Raw genomic sequence first — 17,538 nt, forward strand, 5'->3', positions numbered from 1 at the left:
CATTTCAACCCAAGAAACAAACAAACAATAGCTGGTATACATAACTTGCTCATATATCTTTAATTACCAATTTATCATCATAAATTGGTATGTCTTAACCTTCTAAAAGCAAGGAGGTTAGATCCTCACAATTGTAAGGCTGCTGTGGCATAACAAAAGGGAAAAAGAACATCCAACTTCTCTCCAAGCTTCAGTGTTATTTGCAAAGTTGAGATTTGAAACTCTTATTTCTAGTTTTTATATCTCCCACTAAGCTTTCTAAGCGTAGCCTACAGAGTCTCTATTTACATTTCTGTTCTTCTAACTCGAAAATTTCAACAGCCTTAAGTTCAAACTCAAAAGCTTAAAACCGAATGGAAAAGAAAGCAAGGTCCTTGGAAATGGGTTATATGCAAGACTCAAACAAAAAAATTGCTTGGGAAGACAAATTTTATGTACTCAAGAAGTAACTTCTTTCAAGCGAAGTGTTTTCAGCCGTCCAAATCTGCGACTAACTACAATCTCATTCATCGTGCCATCCATCCAACTTATCCAACACGAACATTTCCAGTGTAATGGATACTATAACTGTTTTCCAACTGACGAACAATAGAACAATCAAATCAGGGTATGCATAATCACGACCGCGTTTCAAAAAATAAAAAATCTGACGCTAAATCTGATTTCTGTTCCTAAAGTTGTACCATTGACAGTTGTTCTTCAATCGAGCAATCGACATGGCAAGAGGTTCGGCAAGAGGCAGGGACGAGAATGAGGCCAAGGCATCGCTGTTCCATGGAAGAAGGAGAGGATCGTCTTGTGCTTCGATACTCTACTGCATCCTGTAGAATGATGTTTCCTTGCTTGTCAATGCAGTGGAATGTACCCAAGAAAAACCTACCATCCTTAATTCCCACCAGCATACGACGAAACAAGAGCTCTCTTGCCCGACTAACAGGATCTAAGCTACTCGAATTACGCACATTTGAGGTTCCTGTCGGAATTAGGGATTCTTCCTTTCCACCTTCCATGGTAGCACCCTAGAACCAACAACTAAAAGTCATTTTCAATAAAACAAATGCATCAAATGACATGCAAAAACCCACTAGTCGCAATATCACAGGCAGCTACTTACTGGGTAAAATGATTCCTGTCTTCTGCTTAATCTCCCTTATTTTTCAACTGTAAAACATATAAATCTCAATCACCATGAGATAGTGCTGTTCAATCCCACTCAAACCCAAGGAAATAATATTGGGATTTCAAATTTCAAGCTGAAGCTTCCATGACTTCAATCAAACATGTCTAATTCTAATTCAAATAACCCACATGCAGTCAAATTAGCAAAAGTTCAGTTTCATTGAAATACAGTTCCAAAATTTCATCTTAATCATCCCCAAAAAGTTTCTCCTCCAGCCGAAAAGGAAAGGTGTAAATCGATGAACAACTCTTTTACTTAAATCCAGAGTTCGGAGAGATGGGTAGCTGGAGCAACAAACTACAAGCAAGATCCTCAAAAAAAAAAAAAAATCGAAGAAAACAGCAAACAAAAACCCCCCCAGCGGCTGCTAAGAAAACTTACCTGCAAAACCAGAGAAGACAGACGCTCGCACCCAGAAAAACCTCTTCTGATTCAGAGAGGAAGAGAACGAAGTCCTCAACCCAGAATAGGTTTACTGATGAAACCCAGCTTTCAATCTTTGGGCGGCCATTAAAATCTGGTGCTGTATTCCGGAAAACTGATTCTCCCGTAACAATTCCTCTTACTTTCTTTTTCCAAAGGAAGAATTACATTCTTTAATGATAAAGGGAAAATAACATTTTAACTTTTATTATTAATCTCTCAGTTACACCGACATGACTCCAGACATATATATATGTATACGTACATATAGCCTGTATATCCTGTTCAAATTAGAAAGGCCCATTTATCAAAGTTTAGGGCTTGACGAGGGTGTTTCTCGTGTAGATTTCATGGCCTAGGGTTTTTTAGTCTAGGGTTCTTTTTTGAGAGCTTGATCAACCCACAATTATAAAAAAAAAAAAATCTGGTTTTTATTTATTTATTTGTTTTTTTTTTACAGTTATCCTTTACATTTTCTTTTAAAATTTTCTAATTTTTTTTATTTTTATTATAAAAATAGATAATTAAACAAAATAAGTTATAAATAAAAAATTATTAATAAAAAAAAATACATCGTGTATAAACTTTACTAAAACCACCTAGTCCGAGAGTTAGAGTAAGAAACGATCGTATAAACCAATCGTATTTTTATTTAGAATAAAAATAAAAATTATATTTTCATTATAATCTTAGATAATGATAATTACTTAAATATTTATGTATTATCATAAAAAATAAAAAAAAAAATCAATCGTATAGGTTTGACTACAATTATATGGAATTCAGTCGGATAATATCATTTTTTTAGTGAGTATGAATTTATTCGCGTTTACTTTATTGTCCCTCCATATCCCATATCTTCTCATCCCGACCATTCCTAAGCTTGCGCAGGAATGAAATAGAGGGATGTCCTTATCTCAAGTAACTCACGACAAAAAACGAGGATTTATCTCGTTTTATTGTCGTTTCAAGGCTACTTTGATCATCACGTCCATTCCTAAGCCTACGAATGAATGGGATAGACGTGATGCCCTTATTTGAGTTCACTTTTCTCATCCCGACCATTCACAAGGTTGCGGAGGAATGGAATATGACTTGCATTTATTATCCGAGCTGACCAATTAGTTAATTATAAACGTTTTTGTTAACGATGGTATAATAGATATACCAAATTATCGTTGCCAAACTTTAAATATTATTTCAGAAAATGATATAAAAATTTAGAAGTTTGATTTAAAATTTTCTTAATTCATCTACATACGATAAATAACTAAATTATTTGACATTAACACGTTCTAATGATTAGTCGACTATATAATAAATAAAAAATAATAATATTATTTGTCGTATCGTATTATTCTCGTCAAACATAAAACTAACTTTGATAAAATAAGAAAACTATAATTTATACAATTTTATTCTTTAATACGTAATTGCAATAAGTATCGAAGTTCAAAAACTAATTTAATAATTTTTTTCTTTTACGTTTAGTTATATTTGTTTTAATTTATTTGAAATTTTATTTTTTATTATATTATAATTTTATACTGTAATTAAATTATTTATTTATAAATAAATATTGAATGTATAGACCTAGTAATAAATATTTAACAATAAATTTTAAAAAATTATATTAAAATATTTTTCTATATCTAAATTTGTATTATATTTTAAATTATTTAATTATTTCAATGGTACATTTTATAATTTTCATATTATTTTTTTTTATACTATTTATTAAATTTATATTTAAATAAATTATACATCTTCTAACCATGCTAAGCTTATCCCGCTCCATCTTATTAGCCCTAGAGATGGAGAACTCGTCTCTCACTTTACAGCAGTACCGTAAGATTTTCTCGGCACACTGTTTTCCCTGCAGTGGAAATTGAAGTTCCTCGATTTTCACAATCAATCATCGTTCTTGTCATCAGAATCGTTGCTTTCAGCCCTTCCATCTGATCGAAAGTCCATTCACACCGCTGCTTCAGGTAAGCATTTCTCTCTAACCCTAGCAATATCAAGATATATGCCTTGAAGAAGCTCTCCTTGAAAATTCTATCTCTCGCTTTCTCCGAGGGTTCTCTCAATTTTTTTTTTGGCTCTAGTCCTTGAGAAGGGACTAGGTAATGTTTTTTTTTTTATTATTATCATCAGATTTCTTTTATTTATATTTGAAACATATGCAATTTCAACGAACTTTGATATTGTCGCGTTAGTTTATACGCTGGGGTTCTTAATTTTGCATTTGGTTTTCCGTCGATGCGATGAATAACGTATTAGTTCTCAACATTTTTGGATCAACTTTTCTTTAGGGTTTATCGATAATCATTCATGGGTCGTTTTAAACCGTTGTTGTATTACTATGCTTTTTGATGAATTTTTGAAAATTTGCATTTTTCCCTCTTAATTTGCGAATATTGGCAAAATTGGTGCACGTTGTCCGCTCCCGCCTTGTGCTTAGGGTTTCGTTTGAGTGCCTAGCGTTGTAGTTTGTTCAAAATGGTGAAGCTGAATTTCTAATTTTATTACTTTGCGTATGGATGGTAATAGATCCTTCAACTGGTCTAGGAGGATTGAGTAAGAATTCCTCAACTACTTCCCTGCTAGAGGTAAGATTACTTTTGTGTCATATTGTTAACGTAGCATACTAATTGGAGTTAGATTTCGTAGAGAATATATGTACACGTTTATTTGTATCTCGTGCTTCTGAACTTGGTATCTATTTTTATTAATCTGTCATTTATCGTCAGTTTTATACTCTCACATTTTCCAAAATATTAGCCATAAATGTTGCAATTTGCAAAATGTATTTTAGTAGGTAAAGCCATTTTTTCCCTTTTTGTAATATTCCATTTGAACAAATGGGCTTGGAAGAATCCTTGTGTTCGTTATTAAAATGAATTTCCAAACAAAGGTTGATTATATACCTTGTTTAACCTTATGTTACGTAAGTTTCCTCTAAAAACTCTTCGTTTACTTTGCCTAAGAAGTCCCAAACTTAGTGTAGATCGGCAAGTTAGTTGTATATGGATAAAGTGAATGAGAGTCAAGCTTATGCATATATGTAAGAAAAGAAGGGAGTCAAGTTATTCAATGTAGGTTTGGAGATAAACCTTACCATGTTGCTCTGTTTTTGGGCTAAATCAAGTATTGTTACAAAGAGGAAATGATGCAGAATGAGCTAGTAATAGAGTTTAGAAATTGTAATCATATTAAATGCAAAACTGCTATGATATTTAGGAATATATATTATTGAGGAGTATTATTATAGTTTGACTGATTAGGATTTTTATTCTTATTAGTATTTTACAATTTGTATTAGAATTAGTATTCCTAATTCTACTAATTTACCATTCCCTAGTTTAATTATAGACAAGAAAAGACTATTATAAATAGTTTAGTAATTTCATGTATTAATCATTCAGTTATTCGATAATATTTTTTTTAAGAATTTTTCATAATTGATTGAGTGACTCAATCTGCCTTTAGGTGTGATGCCATAGAAGCCGAGGTATGATATCTGGATTTTCCCAATTTCTTAGTAAGTGCTTAAGACTTCTTACCTTTGATGTCTAAGAAACCCTAGGTGTGATATCTAAATTTTTTAATTCCCAAATCCCTGATTGGATAAATTAATCCTATTTGTCCTACATTAGGAAAGAAAAGAGTAAATCAGATGGAGGATAACGTGATCCTCTTTAAGTCGGAAAAAAAGAAAAAAGAAAAGGAAAGGCAAATCAGTCTATATAAATGGCTCCCGAATCTCTTTATAAATATGATCTATTGCTTTCTTATTTCTTGTCAATTAAATGGTAAGTGGGACAAGGAGAACATTATTGTTTACTTTTATATCTGGCTTGCACTTAGGTTTTGTTTGTTTTTCCAGGAGTTTAAATTTAAAAAATGGGCGAGAATGGGAAGCGCTTTCGACCTCAAAGAGCTCATGATGGGGACAATAAGAATCAAAAGCGGCGTCTTAATGAAAGAGATGAAAAGGGTAATGATGAACTAGTTTTTTATAGAATTCTATGCCCAGATGGGGTGATTGGAAGTGTCATTGGTAAGAGTGGTAAAGTCATAAACTCCATTAGGCAAGAGACGAGAGCAAAGATCAAAGTGGTGGACCCATTCCCTGGGGCGAATCATAGGGTCATAATAGTATATTGCTATGTTAAGGGGAAAGAAGAAGTTGAGGTAGATGATGAATTCAGTGACAGGGAACCTCTTTGTGCGGCTCAGGATGCTCTTCTCAGAGTTCATGCTGCAATTGCAAATGCAGTGGCAAATATTGGAGATGCCAATAAGAAACCAAAAGATAAGGAGGAATGTCAAATTCTTGTCCCTTCTAGTCAGTCTGCAAATATCATTGGTAAGGCTGGGGCAACCATCAAAAAACTTAGGAGTAAGACAAGGACAAACATTAAGGTCACTGCCAAGGACACATCAGACCCAACACACTCATGTGCCATGGAGTTCGACAACTTTGTTCTGGTTAGTATTAGCTATAACCTGTAATAAAGCATTTGATATTGCATTGAAAGTTTAAATAAAGCATATAGCTACTAAACTGTGAAAAGATGATGGGTGGTCATGTAATTGATGCACTGTGTACAAAATGTTGTTCTTTTTTTTTTTCCCTGGATCTTCTCGTATGATCCCATGTAAAGTAGCTGACTCATTTTCTGTAACAATTGCTTGGATGATTTAAATCTATGATCCGAATCTCTGAATTACCACATATTATTGATTCATTACCTTTAGTTAAAAACTTTGGAATGTTAACTTAAAATGTTGGTACATTTCATACATGGACTTCTTGTCTTAACTGCCCTATCATCACTTGACTGAGCTTCTTGTCTTAACTGCATTATCATAACTGAACCAAAACAATTGATACCCTTTCAAATAGGGCCTCTATTGTTTCATGTACCTTAACAATCACTTTTTGCCTGGGCTTTAAGACTCTAGCATTTACTTGGCCCTGGAGTTGGTGTAGGGGCCTGATTCACACCCAGGTGTAACCAAATTCACAAAAAGAGCCTACAAAGATTTTTTTCTGTGTGGTTTTTAGCTGGATAGAATGATGGATGTGAAAACTTTTCCATTATTTAATTTCCAGATGCTCTTCATGGTTCAGTTCTTTATTAAACTGAAATTGCAGTCAATTTTATCTTACACGGTGCCTTCTGCTAGGCTCTTCCTCGAAATTTTTTGTGTAGTCTATTTTTTGCAAATGATGTCAGAACTATCATAGAGGCCTATGTTTGAGTTTTTATGTTGGTATCAAGGTATAAACAGATTTTATGACTGAATCAATGAGTATTCATGTATACTTTTGTTAAATTATTATCTGCTCTCTAGCTTCTTCATGCCTTTCTAGTATTTCTCCGAGGGTGTTACCTCGTACTTCTCCCACGGTGTCATTTATTTTGGGAGTTTTATTGTGAATTTTATTTTCTGTTTTTCTCTTTGAATAGATATCTGGAGAATCAGAGGCAGTGAAGAAGGCACTTTTTGCGGTTTCTGCAATCATGTATAAGTTCACTCCAAGAGAAGATATTCCTCTAGAGACAACGGTTCCAGAAGTAGCGCCAAGCATTATTATTCATTCAGATGTCCCAATTTATCCACCTGGTGGCTTATATCCAAATGCGGATCCTATTCTCCCATCTAGGTCAGTTCCACCAATCTTAGGTGCAGCGCCAATACCAGATATTCAGAGTTACACAGACGCAGGAAGTGCATGGCCTGTGTATTCATCTGCTCTCCCTGTAGTTTCCAGTTTTAGTGGTGCATCTCAATTTGAGGAATTAATCTTAAGAGTTTTATGTCCCTTCAATAAGATTGGGCGTGTCATTGGTAAAGGAGGAGGTACCATTAAAAGCATAAGGCAGGCAAGTGGTGCCCGTATTGAGGTTGATGATACTAAGGCTGATTCTGATGAGTGTATCATCACTGTAACTGCAACAGAGGTATGGTCCTTCTTTCTCATTTTTTATTTAAGCCAATTATGATTGCAAAACTTCAAGCTGCCTTCAAAATGGGAAGAGCGGAAGCTGATTTGATTCTCTCTTGTTAATTGATACTTTAAGTGACTTGATTTGCGAATCCTTTTGCATAGAGATCTTGTAACAGGTCTAGTTATGTGTTGTCTTGTCAAATTTGTTTATGGTTATTGATGTAAAAGACAGAAAAGTTCCAATCAAGGATCATAAGGATTGATTACCGAAAATTAAAATGTTGAAAAAACCAACAACCAGATTCACATTGTTGTCATAACCTCTATTACAAGGTTGTGAGGCACTCCAACAATGAGGGAATATCAGTATATTTTATTCATAGCGACAAAAGTTACAATAGAAGATAGAGGAGAGAGAGTGAGACTCTAGGGAGAGAAAGTCCACTCTGCCCTGATTTTCATGTTGTTTTTTGGCTGGCTTTCTGTCACCAAGAAAATTTCTGGTGATTCTTTTTATGGGTTTGGAAGGAGAGGTTTAGTACATTCTCAAGTTTAGAGGAATTGTATCAAGTTAAGGTGTCTAAATAACAATAACGAGCCTTAGCTAATGTTTCATGAAATAAAATAACTAAATTAGTAGAAGTAAACAAAATAGGGTAAAACAAGAGAAACAAGTGATGTGTTTGGTATGGACGGGACTGAGCTGAAAAATTCGTCTTTTTATGTTTGGTTGGGGTGAATATTACAAATTATGTTTAATTATTGTATAATTATCAAAATGCTCTCCATGTCAACTCCATGTGTAATATTTTGGTAGTTCACGTGCTAGAAAGGATATTTGGTAGTTAATGAACAGTTTATGAGATTACTGGTTCAGAATTTTCATCTTAGTACAGGAGCCTTCCTTTTTTGGATGATGTTGGTATTGTTGAGTTTTTCGACATCTCCTTTTCGTAATTTTGTATTTGGTGGAGCCCCCTTGGTGCCCTTTAATATTGTTAATATTTTTTCTCTCGACAAAAAATTATATGTTTATATATTAATAAATTAGATTCTTATTATTTTATTGTTTGGTAATGGTAATTCTTACTAACTTTTGATTGAGTTAATTTTTCTTTTGACAAAGTTCAAACTATTTATAGTAAATGATTTTAGAAAATAATGATATAATTATTATATGATTAACACTGAGCCCTTTAGGAGAAAGGTGAGGAAAAAATGATGTCATATATACAAGAAAATATACAGTGGAATTTAAGATAGACGTGTTAGGATTATTAAAGATAGGCAAGTAAATATTTTTTTTTTGAAATAAAAAGCATGAGAAGTTAAGATAGAGGAGTAAATATACATCCTATACTTTTTATTTTTTAAAAAATTGAGTTCTGAACATGCTAGGAACTATTTTGTCCCACCAAAATAAAGAAAAAACTTGTTCTCTGAATTACTCTTTTGGTATGTTCTAATTATCATTTTATGCCACAAACATCGGACTGAATTTTATGAAATCAAATGCTACCTTAATAACAATGATGAATCATTTGTGTATTTATAAGGGTTTGAAATAACTCAATATATCTAGGATATCTGAATAGAAAAACAATTAGCAAAGCAGGATCCCTACCAAATTAAATAAGAAATGATTGAGCTATACTTAGTATTAGCGTATACTCAATAATTTCTAACTAAATATCTTTAATAATACATAAATATCAAAGTTACATAAATATTTCTCCAGTTGAAGTTCTTTCTCTTCTGCATCAGTAAGTTCTTGAGGTTATACTTAGTTGTTAGATATCAATCTTAGTGGTTCCTGATTTTAGTTGCTACTTTTTGGTAATTTTCATTTCAAGTTCAAAGTCATTTCTTTATGTTGTTCTCAAAGGACATTTAATGTGTTTTCATTCTGCTAGTTATCTCAATTTACTTGATGTAAAAATGTATCGCACTTACCATTAGGTTAGTTAATTTGGTCAATTCCCACTTTTTATTTGTTTGCATTGCACTAGGTGGGAAAACATGTTGTCTTCTTTTGCCGACATGATGTGAGTGGTATTCTTCCTTTAGTCAACTGATCATATAATGTGTCTAATGTGTAGCAGTCACCTGATGATTTGAAGTCTATGGCTGTTGAAGCTGTTTTGCTGCTACTAGGGAAGATTAATGATGAAGATGAAGAGACTGCTTCAATGCGACTTCTAGTTCCATCAAAAGTTATTGGATGTATCATAGGAAAAAGTGGTTCAATTATAAATGAAATTCGGAAAAGGACAAAAGCTGATGTTCGTATTTCAAAAGGGGAGAAGCCTAAGTGTGCCGATGCTAGTGATGAGCTTGTTGAGGTGTGTTCTTTTTTGAATTTTGTAAGGTACTCCTACATCAGTATTTTTTGCATATCTTTTTTTGATAAAAGAAATGAGTTAACTTTGTGTATGGTAGGTGGTTGGAGAAGTTGCTACTGTGAGAGATGCGCTTATACAAATTGTTTTGAGGCTTCGGGATGATGTTCTGAAAGATAAGGATGGTGGTCGGAACACTGCTGTTGGAGCTGATTCTCTGTACTCAGGTGGCAATGGTCTTTCAGTGTCCTCCTTATTACCTTCTGTTCCTCCAGTTGCTCCTCTCGGTTATGATCAAAGGGCAGAAACTGCTAGTGGCTTAGGCATGTTTTCCTCAAGCAGCCTTTATGGATATGGAAGTTTGCCGGTATGTTATCACTGCACTATATTGTGTTCATTACCAGCATTTCTAGTTATTCTTTGATATTGCATGGCCAATTACACTTTGGTCCTTATGGTTTGGCCAATCTTAAAATAAAGCACTGTAGTTGATTTTCTGATAGTTCATTACTTTGAAGTTTCATAATTAAACAATGGAATGGTTTTTGCTACTTTAACGGCTGCTTATTTCTTGCGGATAAAATTTAAAAAAATCATGCAGTTGTTTTTTGAAATAAAAAAAATTATGAAATTGTTCTTTTTCATTCTGACAAATAGTCATTCGTAACATATATAGGCCTTTTTGAAATACTAAAACTCTATAAATTATACTGAATTTGCATTAATTTATCAGCTATGGTTAAAAAAAAAACAAGAAACAATGTCAAATCTATATACGATTTCTATGATCACTAGAGTAGCAACTTGCCCTTTTTGTCCATTAGTGAAACTGCAATGTGGTGAATTGTCACAAACAAATAAAAACAATTTTTTTAAATAAAAAACAAATAAGAACAAATAACATGACTTATTTTGAAACAAGCCAAATCACAAGGGATGAAACTATAATTTGCGATTTTTGTTTTAGAGTAATTGTTGAATTAGATGGTGGGTTTCATATGATCGTAATAAGATGATGCATTAATTTGTTTTCATTAATTTTTGAACATATCATTTTCTCAGCACTCGTTAAGTGCGCGGCTAGTGTAAGCTGCCTTGTTGCTGATCTTTCTGTTGCACGATATGTACTCTTAATTTATTATTAATTAGCTTGGGTGCTTGGTTTTGAGGCTTTTATTGTGATCTCTTGGTTCTTTTATGACAAAAATCCGTCTACTTGTATTCATTTGGATCATATGGCCTTTGTTTGGTTTATTGATTCTATAATCAAATTTATGTTGGTTTTCTAGAATTAAATTTCCTCCAGTTTAATTTTATGTTCCATCTGTTTAAATTCATTTAATTTTATTTCTTCTGAGTAGATGGGAGAAACTGGATATGGATCTACAATGTCATATTCATCCAAGTTGTATGGAGGGTAATCATTTATATTTATGAGGAAGTTTTTTCTCCCCTGATTTTATGCTTTAGATCTGAATTTGCTTTCTAATTCTGCGTCTTGCCTTCACGCAGATTATCTCCATCAACTCTTGAAATTTTGGTTCCTGCAAGTGCAGTGGGCAAGGTTATGGGAAAAGGAGGATCCAATTTGGCCAACATTCGGAAGGTTGTTTCATGCATATTTTAGTTAATGGCGATTTTTATCGTTGGTTAAGCAGTCTTATAATTCTTTGTTTCCATTCTATTTTGTTTTGCATTGGCATTGTGGTTATGATCTAGTACACAATAGACTAGGGTTTGGAAAATACAGAAGAGAGAAAGAAAGTCTAATTTACAACTGCATGGATTGATAACAACCACAAACACCAGCTTATTAATGACCCAATCAATGAGGGAATATCAACTTGATTTATTCTCAACAATATAAATAACTAGGTTGAAATTATCCATATACTTACAGGATGTCTATAAAACCTAATATGACTGCTTGCTTATAAGAAAACAGTAACAAAATAAGACTTCTCCTTAGGAGAAAAAAAATAATTTTTATAATTAAGAGTCACATCTAGATGTCTTAAGTATCGCACTTAATATGATTGCATTAGAAACCAAAGTACTGAAAAAAATATCATGATATTATTCACTATAGGCCTATCTCAAAATCAATATCACATAGGAATTTATGCTAATGTGGTTTGATATTTGATGTATGGAATGGTGTACTAGGCCAAACTTAACACACATAGTGTGGTTAGCAAGTTCATATCTAGTCAAGGGAAGAAACATTGGCAAGCGACCAAGTGGATTTTTTTTTTTTGAGATAAAAAGTGTATGGTATAAATATTAACAAAGATACCCGGGGGTTACTGTCCATGTACGAAGAAGAAATTTATAAGTCAATTAGAAGATCAATAACATTCCCAAAATCTTCCCAAATCTTCCATTCTATAAATTTCATGATCCAAAATTAAAGAACCAAAAGTATTTAACTACCTTTCTCTAACATAACATTCTCCCCCTTTTAACTCCCTTAAAAGGTCTAGCATTTCTCTTCTTCCAAAACACCCAAAAAATAGATATAGGGACAAGATTGAGATAAGTTATACAAATTCACGCCCACGCCCATAGCTCATCCCTCATTGACCCTGCAACCCCCCAATTAATCCCTAAAGGAGTCATTTTACTATGGGCAAATTGTGGTTAATTTTCATGATTTGGTTTTATTATTGCACTGCCTTCTACATGTTTTTTCTGGTATCTTTGGACCAAAAATTTTCTTGTGAGGTTGGACAAAAATTTTTTACCATGTATTATCTTCTTATTGATAGTTTTTTCGCTTGTATTTAGTCATCTTTCATTAGCCAAAAAACATTTTGTCCTTGCCCTTTTTAAATCTAGTTTAAATCCCCGTGTTCGTTTTTCTTTCAGATATCAGGAGCAATGGTTGAAATGTCTGAGTCCAAATCTTCTCGGGGTGATCGTATTGCCCTTATATCTGGCACACCTGATCAGAAGCGTGCTGCTGAAAACTTGATTCAGGCATTTATTATGGCCACTTGACATTTGAGGGTACTTCTTGATATTTGAAGATGAATAGTTAAAGGTCTTCAAAATCCTCTCGCATTATGCTCCATAGTTCCTATAGGTTCATTTCTGGAGAGATCCTCAAATCCTAGGATTTCTTCAACTGGGCCTCTCATGTTTCTTCCATAACAGTGCATACCAAGGTTATCGGGGAAGATATACTACTGTTTTAACGTACATGTGACTTAGGTTCCGTCTCTGTTGCTTAAGTTGTTCGATGTTCGGGCTATCTTAGAAGTATTTAGGATCTTTTCCTTACAGTACTCTGCTCAGTATTGAGTCAAATCTTATTTCTAAAATTGTTACTCTAAATTGATATTTGCGCTAGGATTTTTCTCTCAATCATGATTGTCAACTCATTATATTTGCGTTTTATTTTCTGGCCACTCTCATTTGCTCTCAGCTGCTTGACCGACAGATTTTTCTGATGATGCTAAGTTTAACGTGATTAATTATATTCCTTCTTCTTAGTTTGAATAGTCACGTGGTTTTGTATAAGCTATAGTCAGCTCCGCAGAGCATTGATATTCTCCACTCTTTTTCTCATGATTCATATTCTTGTCTCATGTTCCTGTGTTTGTGACTATATCAGTGAAAAAGGTAACTCATGACGTAGTATTTTATCTCAAATTCCTTCCTCATTCTGTCTTCTCTTAGTATGTTCATGAAGATTTCTTCTTTTCTTATAAAAATGCTCATGAAGATTTGCTTCTCATTCCATGTTTAATAGAAAATTTAGTTGATGCTGCCTTTGAAATCAGTCATGCTAGTTTTAAGAATGGCCTCTATATATTCTTTAATTTCTTTTCCCGAGTTATATTTTAAGATGACCTTCCAGGAGGTTTCTATAGAGCAGAATGCTTAGGATTTCATTTTATGCCTCTCTATTCTCAGTCAGTTAAAGTTACTGGGGAGGTACTGCTGCCTCACCAAGCTTGGTCTAAAGGATTCTGAACCTGATTAGTTAACAGACAAAAAAAGTTGAGCAGATCCACAATTCATTTGTGGGCTCTGAAATGATATATTCTGTAAAAGAGTCGTTCACATAAATTGTTTTGAATGAGTAAATCAATCATTTGTCCTTGGGGATCTAGCATTTATACTTCCATACCTACTGATTAATGCACTTGAGATGTATTTTCCCAATCTCCTGACAAAGACGTTATATGGACTGGATTGAAGGGTTAGTCATCGAGAATTAGGATTTGTTTCTTGCTGCAATATTCACTTGCAGCATACTATATCTCAATGGATTGCGGTACTCTACTGCATTTACTTTCTGTAATGATGGTGTTTGCCCAAAATAAAACTTTGGTTAGCATCTTGAACCGGTCATCCTTTATAAGGTATGACTGAAAGATCATCAATTGACATGACTGGTTTTCCGAGCCTAATCACATTGATACAGTTTTTAATTTGTTCAGAAGATTATGTTCCTTTTGAGATTAGCAGCCAGTGGTTTCATTTTGTTGAATTTGTGACTCAAGTATACTGTGGATCTCAATCATACCATTATCATATTTGGAATATTTTGTACATTTAGACCCTTGTTTTCAAGTAAATTTTAGTTTCCATTAGACCCTTTTTTTGGGTGTAAAATTTTATTTTACCTGTGAGAGTTTCTTTTTTTCTTTGATTACAAGAAGATTTTTTTCCCTGAGAAAATCTTCTCTCCATCCTCATGTTTCGTCGCTAAACAAAGCTGCAGCTGCAGAACAATTTTTTGTGTCTTTCAGTGTTTCCTTGCAAATTTTAGATAATCAGATTATCAATTTGCATCTTGTTGACGTTACACCAGTGCCTGTCTATCTTCCTCCCTGAGGAAACCTCATCTGGAATGTAAAGTGGCTCATAATTGATCCGATTCTGTGTTTGAACCCTGGTTTGGAGTTCAGATAAATAAAAACTGCAGTGGTAACAGCATTGTCTGCCCTTTAATTATCAGATCAACAGTTAGAAAGCGAATGACCTTCTGCCCCTCCATTTGTTTTGTTCCACAGAGCCTCTTAGACTGATTGCAATACTTGCATGAAAACATGTTATTCCAACTTCAAGACCTTTTAGGTCGGTGTTGTTTGTAACTTCGGGGTACACATTCTTTTTAGCTTTTTTAGGTTGAATGCTATTTATACTGCTTTTCTGTTCTGAACTTTATTTTCAAACAAAGACTAGTTGAAATAAGGACGGAAATTTCCTAAGGCAGATCATCCAAATGTGCTTGCTGCCAAAGTGCTCTTCTGTTTAGAGCTGTGAGTAGGTTCACTCTTTGCGATTCTTCTCTCCGTCTGTTCTGGTTTCATTTCCCTCCCTCTATCTGGCTTTGCACTGTAGCTGGCAGTCATTCTGAATTGACTACTCATCCCCGTTCTTGCTTTAGTCAGTTCAACAAATAGGTGTTTCTACACTTAGATAAGTTCATATTAGGCAGGGGGTTGGTTAGTTTTTGTTTGTGGCTCATATTCTTCAGATTTTTAGTTGTTAATGCTGGGGCTCGTTGGTGATGATTCACTCGGTATATTTGCAGGGAGTAGCCTTTCTTTTTTTCCCTCTTGGTTGTATGCATATACATACATATATATATATAGAGAGAGAGAGAGAACTAGAGTAGGTAGGTAAAACTTGAGAATACCTTATGTTTGATTGATATGTAAAAAGTTTGCCTTGATGATGTTGAATTTGGATTTGTCAACTAGTGGTTGATGTAACAGTAAGAACACCTTCTCCCCTTCTCTGTCTTTTTGTTTTTACCATTATGTTAGTCCAGTTAAAGATGAACTACCTGGTTCATGTTGAGGATTCGATTGATGCCTTGCCAGGAGCATCTCACGGTGTCATCTTGTTATCGCATCCGCTTATTTTCAAAATCATGCAGGTTGTGAACAGGAAAAATAATTTGGTATAGTCCAGCTGGTAACAGTTTTTCGAAGTGATTAATATTTCATCGCGAGCAAAGGGCAACTTGTTGCTGGGTATTAGAGACATTCGACAGTTCTTTGTCGGTCCTTACTTCACTGACATAATATTTTTTGGTTATAATGCTAATATTGTCGGACTCTTTGAGTGGTAGGAAAACGAATAAAAGAAAGTTTTTAAACAAGGAAACTAACTTTTTAACCATGTATGGATCAGGGTTTCATAGTTTTGATCATCTTATGTTTGTATATGTTTATATATGAAGAGGGTAATGATAATTAAGGATAAAAATAATATTTGAATGATATATGCAATATGATGAATCAAGAGTTACCATCCCCGCAGAGTTGGAGAGAACCGAAAAATGAAGTCAGAAATGAAGTTACTACTGTTTTAGTTTTCCACATTTCTGTATTTAGTAAATGATCAGTCAGAAACAGAAAACTGAAAGGCTTCTCCGAAAATAAGTAGGGGTGTAGTTGTAATGGAAGAAACTACTTCTGTCAGTGGAATAATGTATGAAGTTAATGGGATTCTCTGGTAGCTCTGTTTTAGCAAAAGAACCTGCCCTGTCTGCTAGGATCAATAGTATTTATTTGATCCTCTTTGTAAATTTCCTACTAGTCCTCGACATGGAAGCCCTCGCGCATATACCTTTCTTATCTAGTTCTTGGTGTAGAATATCTACGTTTTTTCCGATATCCCTTATACGATGGTGTCGTCAAGGGTGATCGTGGGTGCTCTCGATTAACTCTTTATTGGTTGCTGGGTGATTGACTGGTGGATGACGATCGAAATCTTTGAATACGTATATTTTGTGATGCAGTTGACAATCAAAATTCGCATCGAACAAGTAATTTTTTTTTTTTTTTGATTTTATTTTTATATATGATCTTTTTTTATTCTTTTTCATAAGTGACTTTTATGATAACGAGTCTTTCTCTCACCGTAGAAAATTTTTTACTTTGACGCTTCGGCAATTGGCGTTAATAATAATATAAGTTTGAAATGATGAAAGGAAATAATAAAGAAGGTTAGAAGAAAATATGATATTATGCATTATTTACATATTATGCATTCTACTTTGTCTTTTTCTAACTCTTAGAATCATCTATAGCAATGAGTTGTTTTTTTTTTTTTATATTTTGTAATCATTTTCAAAGTCATCATTCTTGCAAGTTATGGTCTATGCTTATAATTGAATTCTTGTTATATTTTTAAAACTAGCCATTGAAGGGGGTCAAATCCACTATTTGAGCTCTCATTCTCAACAACCAAAAAAAAAAAAAAATTAATTATTCAATCGACGAACGGAATTGTATATGTAATCTTCATAAGATTAAATTTGTGTAACCGACCTCTTTCGTTATTTTGATTTATAAAAATTAAATAATTTTTATAATATAAATTCACTCGTACGGAAATTATTCAGAGTAAAATTTAAAATAGAAGTTTAATTCATTTCAAGATTTTTTTTTTTTTGTTAGACATGATTTTCATAAATCAAAATATGATTTTTTTACTGATTCTTATTTGTTTGATAAAATTTTGTTAAAATGTACATTTGGGTTAAATCGAATTTGATAAAGAATTCAAACTCCTTCCCTGTTTGAAAACATGTCTGAGTTTGAACGGGATAACTCGGTAAATTTAATATAAATTAAAAAAAAAAAAATTCATGGTACAAATTTAATTTA

General features: G+C 33.4%; 2 protein-coding genes across 5 annotated transcripts; one reads left to right on the forward strand and one right to left on the reverse strand.

Moving 5' to 3' along the window:
- Window positions 1-398: 398 nt before the first annotated feature.
- On the reverse strand, window positions 399-1,834 carry LOC110819658 (Small nuclear ribonucleoprotein family protein). The gene is made up of 3 exons (XM_022048934.2): window positions 1,562-1,834; window positions 1,115-1,161; window positions 399-1,019 (listed from the first exon to the last, which is right to left on the reverse strand). The coding sequence occupies exon 3, from the start codon at window positions 1,008-1,010 to the stop codon at window positions 672-674; it is 339 nt and encodes a 112-aa protein (XP_021904626.1). The 5' UTR covers window positions 1,011-1,019; window positions 1,115-1,161; window positions 1,562-1,834; the 3' UTR covers window positions 399-671.
- Window positions 1,835-3,376: 1,542 nt separating this feature from the next.
- On the forward strand, window positions 3,377-13,270 carry LOC110819741 (RNA-binding KH domain-containing protein). Of its 4 annotated transcripts, XM_088211297.1 has the most exons (10): window positions 3,377-3,594; window positions 4,157-4,215; window positions 5,096-5,147; window positions 5,493-6,097; window positions 7,084-7,578; window positions 9,665-9,907; window positions 10,005-10,271; window positions 11,266-11,321; window positions 11,417-11,510; window positions 12,773-13,270. In XM_088211297.1, exons 4-10 carry the CDS (start codon window positions 5,510-5,512, stop codon window positions 12,902-12,904), a joined length of 1,875 nt encoding a protein of 624 aa, XP_088067423.1. In that variant the 5' UTR covers window positions 3,377-3,594; window positions 4,157-4,215; window positions 5,096-5,147; window positions 5,493-5,509; the 3' UTR covers window positions 12,905-13,270. The 4 variants fall into 4 exon arrangements, with proteins under 4 accessions (XP_088067423.1, XP_021904740.2, XP_021904743.2 ...); XM_022049048.2 differs by lacking the exon at window positions 5,096-5,147; XM_022049051.2 differs by lacking the exon at window positions 5,096-5,147 and having other exon boundaries at window positions 9,668-9,907.
- The last annotated feature ends 4,268 nt before the right edge of the window (window positions 13,271-17,538 follow it).

The sequence above is a fragment of the Carica papaya genome, chromosome 9, assembly GCF_054855325.1.
Source record: "Carica papaya isolate Zhongbai chromosome 9, ASM5485532v1, whole genome shotgun sequence".
NCBI lineage: Eukaryota > Viridiplantae > Streptophyta > Magnoliopsida > Brassicales > Caricaceae > Carica > Carica papaya.

Bases quoted from the DNA above. Each gene is read 5' to 3' on its own strand.
- LOC110819658 (XM_022048934.2), bottom strand. From the start codon at position 1,010: ATGGAAGGTGGAAAGGAAGAATCCCTAATTCCGACAGGAACCTCAAAT.
- LOC110819741 (XM_088211297.1), top strand. From the start codon at position 5,510: ATGGGCGAGAATGGGAAGCGCTTTCGACCTCAAAGAGCTCATGATGGG. The intron at 10,272-11,265 runs GTATGTTATCAC...TCTTCTGAGTAG, and splicing joins ATGGATATGGAAGTTTGCCG to ATGGGAGAAACTGGATATGG. The intron at 11,322-11,416 runs GTAATCATTTAT...GCCTTCACGCAG, and splicing joins TCATCCAAGTTGTATGGAGG to ATTATCTCCATCAACTCTTG.